The sequence below is a fragment of the Meriones unguiculatus genome, chromosome 7 (assembly GCF_030254825.1).
Source record: "Meriones unguiculatus strain TT.TT164.6M chromosome 7, Bangor_MerUng_6.1, whole genome shotgun sequence".
Lineage (NCBI taxonomy): Eukaryota > Metazoa > Chordata > Mammalia > Rodentia > Muridae > Meriones > Meriones unguiculatus.
The window spans coordinates 82,889,887-82,902,572 of NC_083355.1; the positions used below are offsets into that span (position 1 = coordinate 82,889,887).

General features: G+C 44.5%; 1 protein-coding gene across 3 annotated transcripts in view; it reads left to right on the forward strand.

Annotated features, from left to right (window-relative positions):
- The window catches only part of Syne2 (spectrin repeat containing nuclear envelope protein 2), a 302,588-nt gene that overhangs the window by 40,736 nt on the left and 249,166 nt on the right, over positions 1 to 12,686 (forward strand). For all 3 annotated transcript variants that reach the window (XM_060387664.1, XM_060387667.1, XM_060387666.1), the window contains exon 2: positions 2,846 to 2,972. In XM_060387664.1, the coding sequence (XP_060243647.1) occupies positions 2,894 to 2,972 (79 nt within the window). In that variant the 5' untranslated portion in view covers positions 2,846 to 2,893. The remainder of the gene's footprint in view (positions 1 to 2,845; positions 2,973 to 12,686) is intronic.

Below are 12,686 nucleotides of genomic sequence, written 5' to 3' on the forward strand. Positions count from 1 at the left end.
TCTTCTATATTTCTTGAATTTATATTTTGAGGCAGATCTTTTTCTGAACCTGGGGCTCACCAATCCAGCCAGACTGGCTGGTGACTGGGCCTCAGGGATCTGCCTGTCTGTACCTTCGGCCCCTCAGAGTGATTTTCCTTATACTGTTTCTGTCACTTTTCTCATTACAGTCATCTAGACAGGGTCTATAGCATGCGGACAGCAGAATGGATCCTGAACTATACACAACGCTTCATTCCCAGTTTCATGAAAATAAGAATGTTCTCACTGAGGCAGAAATAAACATTTGTCACTCAAAAATCTGAAAATATAGGTAAACAGAACGAAGAGAATAAAAGTCGTGTAGTTTCATTTATTAGAAGTAGATCCTTTTCACAACTCATTTCTTCATTTGAAAACATTCTAGCCTTTGTAACCCAGAGCAAAGGCCAAGATTTCTTTTTAAAAGGGAGATTTGCTTGTGCTTTGAGGTTTCAGAACCAGCACAGGCATTCTGAGATTGTTGCACAAGCAGGCCACAGTTGTTTAATAATAACTTAGCCACATTTTATAAGTAATATATCTGTTTACACATTTTTTCCCCCCAAGACAGGGTTTCTCTGTGTCTCTCTGGCTGTCTTGGACTTCACATTATAGACCAGCTGCTGGCCTTGAACTCACAGGTGATCTGCTCATCTCTGCCTCCCAGGTGCTGTGTAGGTTTATTTGACTTTTTTGTTTTTTCCAGAGACAGGGTGGCCTCAGATTCACCGTGTAAGCCAAGGGTAACCTTGAACTTATGATTCTTTTGATTCTACCTGTTCAGTCCTGGGATTATAGGTACATGCCATCACGTCTGGTGCTGTGGGGTGCTGAGGCTTGAATTCTGGGCGTCATGCATGCAATGCAAACAGTGCTAACTGAGCCACCTCTCCAGCCACCTGGATTCAGCTCTTGGTGCCATCATTTATTACCTGTGTGTCCTTTGACAGTTCTTTATCATATTTGAGTCTTTGCTTTGTCCCCCTTTGCAAAGGGGACAGTTATGGACTACAGCTCACACGAGGAGCTGCATATACAAAGTGCTTCAAGTAATGCCTCTGTATATATGGTGGATAGTAAGTGCTATAAATGTGGGTGCTATTTTTAAGTTTTTAATTAATTTATTTTGGGACAGGGTTTCTCTGTGTAGCCTTGGCTGTCCTAGAGCTAGTTCTGTGGACCAGGCTGACCTGGAACTCACAGAGCTCTGCCTGCCTCTGCCTCCTGAGTACTTGGATTAATGGCATGCACCTCTGTTATTCCTTTCCCCTCTTTAAAAACAGTCCTGACATGAAACAGTGGTCCCCGTTAGGAAATTCATTTGGAATTCACTTTTTCTGCTATTTAAATGAAATGGCAATTGGGCTTTGGGGGCCCTAGGGTGTGGAGAAGTGGTAGTGGAGGGCCTCGCTCTGTGACAAGGCTGAGAACACCCGTGCCTCCTTGGCCATCAGGGCCCTGGCCCTTGTGGACTAATGAACAGCATTTCCTTTTGTTAGTCTGAACCAGCTTGGTAGAATAGCATGGTAACAGCAGGCCGTTCCTGACTGATCTCTGCTGAAAGGAGAAACAAATCAATTATTAACAGAGTGTGTTTGGTAGGTAAAAATCTTTTAACATAGTGATTCATGAGAGATGTAATGACTGGAGGGTTTGGAAAATAAACACTGGCAAAAAAGGGATGGAAGGGGTTTGGAACTGTGTAATGATTTTTCTCCTTTGCATATTCTAGTCTGTTTACTATTTAGTACGACTGATTAGCTGCTGGTGTCAAACTTCTTTTTTAGTTTTCCCTCTAACATTTTCTCATGAAAAAAATTGCTAGTGTATACAAAGTTAAAGGATTTTACAAATATTTAGTATACAGAGTCTTTCTTTATAGTCTTGGGGATTGAACCCAAGACATACTGAATTATGTTGTCAGCTCCAATATGCAGAGTCTAACGTCAGCTTGTACATTAGTTCTGTTCTCACAGAACTGTGTTTACATTTTCTGTTTGATTAGTTTGATTTTGGTTATTTGATGATGTGTGCAAGAGAACTCACCTTTTATTCTCGGCCTGCAGAGGTGAATAGTGATGTCCTTATACATGAAACGATATCTTTTTAAGTGGTGTGAGTTACGAATTGCTTTTATTGGGAGGATTCTTTCAGTAGGTAAAGAGGCTCAGTGACCGAGTACACCCTTAGATGATGTATCAGGCCCTGTTTCAGCCTCTTGTAACCAGGGAAAAAAAAAGACTCAAGATGGAGCTAAGAGAAAAGTATAGAAACAGAAGTCCTTGGGAAAACAATGTAACATTCTTCAAAATAGTCACTCTGATGTCTTTTTTTTTTTTTTTTTTTAGTTTCGCTTTGCAGGCTGGTCCGGCTCAGCTCTTACTATTTCCAGTAAGTGGCAACACTTAGGGAACCGAGAAGGAGCTGAGGGAATTGAAAAGTTTTTAAAGGGAACTCTTGTGAGCCAAAGGCCAAAGATAGCAGCGTATGTTGACTTTCCTTCCTCTCGCCACAGTACTGGATGCTTCTGGATTTGAAGTGCGTAGCTTTCCTTTTTATAGCTTGCACAGAACCTACAAGGCTTGTTCTTTTGGAGTTCTGCCAGCAGCTGCTCCAAAGAGCCCGAATGGGTCACAGGGCACAGTCCTGATGTGATTCAAAGAGAAGGTGTGGTTACTCCGTTCTTCCTGTAGTAAGGAGATCCTCCCCGAGAGCCATCGCTCTTCCAGAGGGTTGACTTGGCTTTTTGCTGTTTCCTGCAATTTTACCAGACTTGCCGAGCTGCAGAGTTATTAATGAGCATTTTATCCCTTTCTACTTTCAGTTCGCTCTAACGGAGATGGACGTGCTCTAATCTCCATCGAGTCAAAGAATGGCCGCTAGCCGGGAGCATCCCACGGAGGACGGACAGGTTCCCTTGGGCATTGATGATCTGCACTTTTCACTGCAAGGTAAATTCAGACTTGGAAGGAAGTGGGAAGCTTATCCCCTTCTAACTCTGAGTCCTGTTGGCTTCTCTGCCTCCCGTGGTTTCAGAAATCTGTCTGTATTTTCCAACTGGAGATGGCTGCAAGGCAGTGTTAGACTTTCCAGCTCAGCTCTCTGCTTTCAAGGAATCCTGGAAGGAGTTGTTTATCTTTGGCTTCTTATGTATATATGTACTTTATCTGCAGTCTAAATTTAAAAGCTAGCTATGGTTTGGCATTATTTCCACGTATTTTGTGTCTTTTTTTTTTTTTTTTTTTTTTTGCACGGTACCTTTGACACTTTGTCTTCATTTTGTCCTAATAGGTAGGAACAGTAATGATATTATGGGAAGGTGAGATTTCAGTGATGTGAATCTCATATGTACATCCATAATTCGTCTTGTCAAGAGGGCTTCCTATTGCACTTAACTATAGTTCTGATGCTCCTTTGAAAATTCATTAGCTAGTGAACTTTTCTTCTTGGTTGATAAGTCTTGGTGTTGTAGCTAGCTAGTACACTAGAGAGGCTATGACAAATATTTGAAAACATTTATGAGACTTCTGTTTTTTTTTTTTTTTTTTTCTCAAGATAGGGTTTCTCTATGTAGTCCTGGATGTCCTGGAACTCCATCTTTAGACCAGGCTGGCCTCAACTTAGAGATTTGCCTGCCTCTGCCTCTTGTGTGCTGGAATTAAAGGCAGGCACCACATGGCCCGGCTGTAAAACTCTTTTAAAATAAAGTTTAAAGTTATGGGCAATATAATTCAACAGTTAAGACATTCCACAAAAGCTACCAGTTTTGAAATTCTTTTGTAAAGGTTCTAAAATGACTTTCTGATAACCTTCCTTTAAAATTGATTTTATTTTCTGAGACCAGATCTTGTTACGTAGCTCAGGCTAGCCCCAAACTCTTGCGCTTCCAGCCTTTCTCTCTTGAGTGCTGGGAGGCACGCGCTACTACACCTGGCTCAAACATCTTCTTTTTGAATCTGTTTTCAAAAACTAGCTCCTTTTCAGATGTAAATTCATAGCTATTAGAATAGACTGCATCTCTGTGCAGCAGGTTTTGAAAAATTAAATATTGTGTGCTGGCCATGGTGGCACACGCCAGTAAAGCTGGCACCTAGGAGGCAGGCGGGAAGACGGTGGGCTAGCGCGGACTACCTCACCCGACCCTGTTCCGGATAAAACCCCAAATAAGGATTTTCCTTTGTGTAAGGGTTGGCTGCAAGACGTAGCCTGTCATTCCGTTTCTCACAATGGCCCTATTGCTTAGTGATTCTCTGGCTTCAGTTGAGAGCTTTGGTCGTTTGACCTCTGTCTCCTCATTTGTGTAATGGAGATTTTAGTCGCGGCCATGTTGAGGATGGGCAGTCGTGGTAGACCAAGGGCTTATCGTAGTTGCCTGGGGACCCAGTAAACACAACTCCTTTTTAAATATTTATAATAGGTTTTTTTTTTTTTTTTGAGTAAAATTCTTGTGTAGGAGGAGGGCTATAGTAGAAGCTTCATGGTGTATAAGGAAGAAAAAAAAAGGAAACCCTGAAATATTGTGTTCACCGTCCTCTGCTTTGCTGTTTCTCTTCAGTGGCTTCCCATCACTTGTAAGCGAGTCTTGGCGAGGCCCGTGGGTCCCCCTGCCCGGGTGCTTGCCTCTTTCTCACACTCACCTCCCACCCCAGCCCCACGTGTTCTCTGTAACCCACTCCACATCTCCCTAGGGCGCTGCGGTCCTCCCGGCCTGTGTGCTCTGAGTCAGCTGCACCCTCTGGGAGAAGTCCAGCTCATCCGACCCAAGGCCGGCTTGCCCCAGCCTCCTCTGTGAGCTGCCCTGGTAGCCCGAGATAAGCTCTTCCTCCCCTTCCACTCCCTCTGTCTCTTTGAGACTTTGTAGATTTGTGATTATTGCAGTTAATAATACTTCCTTGACACAGACTAAGCTTCCTGAGTTTTATGGAGAGGCTGTAGCTTCCCATAGTTGCTGCCTTTTACGCAACAACTTTTTTATTTTTATATTTTTTAAAGATTTATTTATTTATTATTATTTATACAGCATTCTGCCTCCATGTGTGCCTGTGCACCAGAAGGCACCAGATCTCACTATAGATGGTTATGAGCCACCATGTGGTTGCTGGGAATTGAACTTAGTACCTTTGGAAGAACAGCCAGTATGCTTAACCTCTGAGCCATCTCTCCTGCCCCAACTTTTTTATTTTTTTCCTGAAACAGGGTTTCTCTGTGTAGCCTGGGCTGCCCTGGACTCGCTTTGTAGACCAGGCTACCCTCAAACCCACAGAGATCCGCCTCACACAGTGACATTTGGTCCTCACAACCTCGTGGTTGAGGTAGATCTTTGCTTCTCTGATGAACAGAATGCTGCGGCCTGAAAGGCTCCACCAGAGTCCCACAGCTGGCGAGCAGCTGGGCTGTGATTTGCAGCTGGCTTTTGCACTGCACCCGTCTGGTTTGCTAAAGAACAAGCTGAAAGAGGCAGTTCTGCTCAGGGTTTTCCCCTAGCTGCTTTTACGTTGGAGACATTCCATGCTATCTATAGCAAACTTTCGGAATGTGGATGGGGGCCCTCAGGTTCCTAAGTTGCTTAGAATAATTATCAAATGACTCAGAAACTGCGTCGTGTATATTTTCTAGAATGGGCTGTTTAGCAAGAGGAAGTGATGCCCATGTTCTCTTGGATCATGCACTTGCATGATGTATGTAGAAGGTGTCGATGCCCCGCTTCCTGGGTAGGAGGAGTGGAATGACATCATAGCATTATCAGCTCGACCCTGGGCAGGATCAGTTCGCATTAGCCCAGGGACACTTAAGACACTCTAGTCAGTGCCTAGACTTCTGTTTCCATGCAGAACAAAAACAACGTGTGGGATGAATGTATTTCCCAAGGCAAGGCTCCATGTTGTTTGTGAAGGCAATTTTGGTATCATAGTAGAATTATTACCTGTTTGGTCAAACAAACAAAAAAAAAATGGTAGATTGGATTATTTCTATAGAGTACAATGTAGATGAGGGCTATTGCTAACAGTCTATTGGGACAGCCAGAGGGTTCAGTGGTTAAAGGCAATCGCAGAACAAGCCCGGCGACCTGAGTTTGATCTCCGGAAGGAGAGAACGGACTCCGTAAAGTTGCCCTTTGACCTCTACATGTGTATTATGTCACACTGCACACATACAATCATAATATTTAAAGCTTTTTTAAATGATTTCCTTCACGATGTAGACAGCCTAGTAGTTGCTCAGATTTTTATGTGTTTGCTGGTACTTTACAGTGTAGGAGGGAGGAGATTCTGTGCAACATGGGGCCTCTGGGTGCTGTTTACAAGAAAGTGTGTTTACTTTTCTCTTCATTCAGGACCTGTCTCAGTGGCACATAGGGAAAGGATAATCAGTAGAAGGGTCTGATTAGGCCACAGGGTCTATTTTGCTGGAAAACAGACAAGCCCTCATTTAAGGTGAAGAAATTGTGGTCATGCCCTGATGAAGAATAGTGCACTCAAGAAAAATTTAAATATCTGTGCAGAAATGTGGTGACTCAGAGCAGGGCAGTAAGCAGTGACTGCCTGCCTGTCGCCTTCCTTCCTTCCTTCCTTCCTTCCTTCCTTCCTTCCTTCCTTCCTTCCTTCCTTCCTTCTCTTCCTTCCTTCCTTCCTCCTTCCCTCTGCCCCTTCCTTCCTTTTTTCCTTCCTTCCTTCTCTCTCCCTTCTTCCTTCCTTCCTCCTTTTCTTCCATCCTTTCTGTCTTCTTTCCACCCTTTCTCTATTCCTTCCCTCCCTCTCTTCTTTCTTTCTTTCTTTCTTTCTTTCTTTCTTTCTTTCTTTCTTTCTTTCTTTCTTTCTTCCTTCCTTCCTTCCTTCCTTCCTTCCTTCCTTCCTTCCTTCCTTCTAAACTTCCTTCCAACCTTCCTTCCTTCCTTTGTTCCTCTTCTCCACTACCTCCCCTTCCCTCTCTCTTTATTCCTTTTTTCCTTTCTCTCTTTTTCTCCCTTCCCTCCTTCTTTACTTCCCTCCTTTCCCTCTGCCCCCTCTAATGTCACTGTCTGGCCTGGAACTCACCATACTTAACAGGCTGGCCTCAAATGTGTGGGCTCTCCTTGCTCGTTTGGGAGTGCTGGGATTACAGGAATTTGGCTTAACTGTTGAAGAAATTATCAGGTTTCCTGTTTTGTTTTTTGACAAGGTCTCATTATGCAGGCCTGGCTGGCCTAGAACTTGCTGTGTGGAACAGGGCCTTGAATTCTCGGAGATCCACTTGCCTCTGCCTTCCAGTGCTGGCATTAAAGGTGTGTGCTGTCACGCTCAGCTTGATATATATTTTGCCTTTTCTGTCCTACAAGGGGAAGAGCACTGAAGTGTTCAGGTGTCTAGGGAAAGGAAGGCATGGAGTACATGGACATGAGGGCACTGACGTTATGGCATGAGGGATGGTGGCCGCCTACGCTGGCTCAATTATGAGAAGTCTTTTGATTAGACTCTTTTTACTAGAGGTTGAACCCAAGCCCTTGCTCGGCCGCTGTGTTGCCCACCCAGCCTCACTTGAGAAATTCGAAAGGGAGTTGTGGGCTAGACTGGCCTGTTTTGAACATTTCCCTTGTTCATTTCAGAGTTAAATTATTTCACGTTGAACCAGCAGCTAGAACGCACGGGCTGCTAAAAGGGCACTATTTATATAATCATTTTGTTTTCACAAATAGGGTAGGCCAGTGCTTTGGCAAAATAGCGTCTAGCGACAGAATGAATGTCCTCACTTAGCCAGAGAGCTAGGCAGGAGCCGTGTTCTGTGACCTCACCCACCAGGAGAGGAGGGCGCTTTCATGTAGCCTGGCCCAGGTGCTGCTGAGGGCTCCGCTGTCCCCGTGTGCCTCTACGGACCCACGTTCAGCCCAGTTACCCTGCCATCTCAGACAATGTTTGAATGTTTTATTTAGCACTGTTATCATCTAGACGGCATATTATAAAAGATTAAAAACCTCTTCTGCTCCCTGGTCGCTCTAGGGCTAGGTAGAGAAGTCTGATCTCTGCAGCTAGATTATTTTTTACTCCATTTAAATGGGTTCATCATTTAATGAGTTGTATTCAGATTTTTCAAGCCAATTGTGTAACTGAATAACTGGTCATTCTGGTATACAAAACCAAGGTCTGAGGCCATCAAGATGGCTTAGGTAAGGCCACTTCAAGCCTGATGATCTGATTTTGATCCCCAGAACTGACTCCCACAAGTTGTCCTCTGACGTCCACATGTGGACTGTGTCATGTGCACACGCGTGCACACCCACACGCGTGCACACCCACACAAATAAATAAATGTAATTTAAAAAAAAAAAACAACCAAACTTGTAGAAACCAAAATGAAGGGGTATCAAGTCCTCAGTAGCTGGGTTGTTCTGTGTGCATGGTGCCGAGTAGCATGAAATCACGGGTGACGGGTGACAAGAGGCAGTGACAAGGACTCTGGCTGTGTCATGTGTCTGGGAGAAAGTCTGTTCTACTTCAGGGCTGTGAGAATGAACTCTCAGTGACTGAGGAAGAGAAACAGGAATGGTAGAAGGCTCCTGGGGAGGACTTCTGTTCTTTGTGAAAGAGTCCTTGGTGGGGAGTATGGGTGGGCACGATGAGCAAAGAGTAACAGAAGATATGTGCTCTCAAGCACTAATTTTTTTATCCTAACTGGCTCATACCGCTCAGTTCCTCTCTATGAAGCAGGTGATCTCGCCGGCCTGTATTTGCTGGCTGGGTCATATTCTATCCAGGGAAAACAATAGTTCTTTACAGACTACTAGAGTTGTGCTGTAACAGCCAAAAGCTTCCACAAAGTTCCTGATAATCATAATATTCTCTCTCTCTCTGTTTTTTTTTTTGTTGTTGTTGTTTTTTAACAGTTTCTTGGAATGTTGTTTGCTTTGGCATTACAGAGTTCTGTAATCTTAAAAATACTCTGGTAATGTTTGCACAATAGTGTTTATAAGAAAAATATCCCTGCCCCCTCAGGTAGCACATATAGTTTTGGCTTCTGGGAACTTTAGTTCTGTTTTCTCAAGGAATTTGGAGATAAGCTTTCATTGTTCTGGATCAGTTACACTTAGAAAACTAGGGCAAGATAAAGCCAGGGTTGCTTAGAATCTTGTTAAAGTGGGTTAACAAAGATCTCACTCATTACTGATAGAAATAAAAATCCTCTTTTAAATTAGCCCCAGGAGAGATGCAAGGTTGTTAGAGCATGTGTGTGTGTGGGGGGAGGGGCATTGGGCTTGAAGTAGGGAGTAAGGAAAAAAAAGTCAGGCTGTCATGATGGAGATGGGAAATTAAGGGCTAAAACAGCATATTAATTTGTATGTGTTTCATGGCTTACGTATGTGATTTAATATTCTGAAATGTAGGGATTTTTAAAAAAGGTTTCATTCGACACTCTTTTCCTTCATCTGCTGTTAACATAGATGATTGCCGTTTCTCTGAATGAGTCTGGCTTTTCTAAGTCATTCAGGAGAATTTTGGTAAAGGTAAAGCCCATAGAACGGGCTTTTCTTTGACCTTTTGGTAATTATCAGTGCTTGGCCTTAGCTTAGGGTAGTTCCCAACCAGCTCTTACCTTAAGTTAATGCCTTTATACTAATCTACTTCTGACACGTGCCTTGTTACCGTCCTTTAGTCTTGGCACCTGTTTCTTCCTCTGTCTCTGTCTCTGTGATCCTCCTTGTGCCTGATTTTTTCCCCAGGGTTCCTATCTCTGCTAGAAGTCCCGCCTCCCTTTTCTGCCTTTGCTATTGGCCGCTCAGCTCTTTATTAAACCAATCAGAAGGTGTTGGGGGGTGTGTTTACAAATACGATGCAGCCGAAGAATAACAGTGCCAAAGCCAGCATTCAGCTCTCTGCTAGTGCAGAGACCAGCGTTTGAATATACAGTCTTTACACCATGCACAAAAAGATCACCTCAACAGGCACATGTGTTTACGTTGTGCACGAGAGCTGAAGTTCACGGTGTGTGTTCACATGCTTGTGAATGTTGCATGTACTTGTGTGGGTGTGTGCATGAGCCGGATGTCAGGCCTCTTTCTTTGATCATTCTCCACCTTTGCTGTCTTTAAGTAAAAGTATCTTATTTTAGCTTTTTAGATTTTTTTACGTCTATGTGTGTGTCAGAAGACAATTTGAGGGAGTCGAGTCTCTCCTTCACCATGTGGGTCCTGGGTTTCAAACATCTTCAGTTGTGGTGAGGATGGCTTTTCCCTTAAGCCATCTCCTCGCCCCTCACCTGGTGTGTTTATGGTCATTTGACTCAGGTAGAGAAAAGAATTTGTGAATTGCCAGAGAAATGGGAGAGTCAAAAGTTCTCTGCGTGTGTCTTTGGAGGACTTGGACGAACAGTCTCTTCTGGATTCTAGGCTGTGGGACGTGTTGAATGGAAACCTGAAGAAGGCCGTGGAAGGAGCCCTTGGGCACACCTTGCTGGTCATGCATTTTCTCCCTTACTTTACAGTGCAGGGATGGTTAGCTGGATCATGGCGCTGTATTACAAGGCGTAGCAGCCTGGCTCAAATGCTGAGCTCAAACAGCCCTTTTCGTGTTTGAGAAGTGTTTCACGTCTTTCCAGAACATCGAAGGTTAACCTTTTGTTTAGCCTAGTGGGATTTTTCTAAAAAGTTTCTTTGTTTTTATTTTTTGTGTATGAATGGTTTGCCTGCACGTATGTCTATACACCATGTCTGGGTCTGGCCTACAAAGGCCAGAAGAGGGTGTTGGATCCCCTGGAACTGGAGTTCTTCGTGGTTGTGAGCTTCTGTGTGGGTGCAGGGGTCCCCTAAAAGTAGAGCCAGTGCTCTTAACCACTGAATTATCTCTCTGGATCCTCGAGAAAAGAGTAGGAATTAGTGTTCCTGTTTGTATGTTTTACTGGCAGAACTTCCAGGAGGGGCTGGTGTCTTCAGATCAAGACACTTCCAGAGTATGGATAATTCCAATTTAACCCTTTGAAGCTTTGGACAGCCTGGAGCCCAAGGAGCTTGTATGTGAGATAGACTAGGGAACGAGTAGAAAAATGTGAGCACACGGCAGATGCTGAGCCAATTAGCTGGGCTTTGTGATAGTGCTCAGATGATGTCCTACTTAGGGTTTCTGTTGCTGCAACAAAACGCCCTGACCAAAAGCAGCTTGGGGAGGAAAGGGTTTATTCAACTTACACTTCCACAGCACTGCTCATCATCAGAGGAGGTCAGGGCAGGAGCTCAAACAGGGCAGGAATCTGGAGGCAGGAGCTGATGCAGAGGCCATGGGGGGGTGCTGCTCGCTGACTTGCTCCTCATGGCTTGCTTAGCCTGCCTTCTTATAGAACCCAGGATCAGCAGCCCGGGGGTAGCACCACCCACCATGGGCTGGGCCCTCCCTCATCAACTACTAATCAAGAAAATGTTCAAGCGTGTGGAGGCATTTTCTCAGCTGAGGCCTCTTCCTTTCAGGTGACTCCAGCTTGTGTCAAGCTGACATAAAACTACCCAGCAAAGATGACTCCTTTGTCTCAGAGGAGGCTTCTTTGAGAGGGAGAGCTTAGCACTGACTGATCAAGTGACACAGATGGCTCACTGAGTAATGGTGTCTATCACCAAGCCTGAGGAACTGAGTTTGATCCTCAGGATACACACACACACACACACACACACACACACACCACTCTTGCTTACACCCCCCCCCATTCTCGCTTCCACATACACACTGTAATAAAAATAACAATTAAAAACAAGCCAAATCAGAGCGGGCATCAGTGCAGAGAGGCTGAAAACTGTCCAGTTTGAGGCAGCGAGTTAGGGAAGCTCAGAGGTGGAGGCATACAGACAAGGTAAAATTATACAGAAAAGGAAACCGCATGCAATGGGTGTGGGTTTGTCCGAGCTGCCATCGGAAAGCCGGGCAACACAGAGACGCATCAGGTACAGATATGACAGTTCTGAGGTTGGAGGTGGATGGAAGCCATCCTGAGCCTTAGTTTTAGTTTTGAGACAGGTTCTGACTCCCTTGCCCAGGTTAGCTTAGAACACTGGGGCTTCATTGGTGCTTCTGCCTCAGCCTCCGGATTACATGTGCTGGGATTATATGCTCTCACTACAGTGTCTGGGTTGGAAGCCTTCATTTAGGGGAGTAACGTGATCTGATATATATATTGCAAAAGGTCACCTCATTTGCTGCCGGGAGAGGGACCTGGGAACATGAGGAGAGCAAGAGAGGCAGTTAGCATTCCTTTGGGGTGCTTTAGGGGAGGGATCATGGCGGCCTGGATCACGGGATATGTGGAGTGAATGAAAAAGAAATTTCGTGTGGAGCTGGTTTTCTGATTCTATCTTGTGGGACCTGGGATCAAACTCAAGTTGTCCGGCTTGGCCACAAGTGCCTTTACTCAACCTATTGCACTGGCCCTGTTATACTTCTAAATTTAGGTTAACTTACTTTAGGATTTGATTTATTTATTATTCAACATTTTAAAATTAAGTATTAATTCATTTCTAGGCAAGGTCTTCTATGTAAACCTGACCCACCTGGTATTTGCTATAGCCCAGGGTGTCTTCATACTTAGGACAATCCCCCTGCTTCAATTGAATGCTAAAGGGTACAGGCGTGAGCCACTGTGCCTACCTCACAGCACATATTTTTGTGTATGCGCTGTGTGTAAGGCACTCCACTGAACACGTGGTGTTCTACACG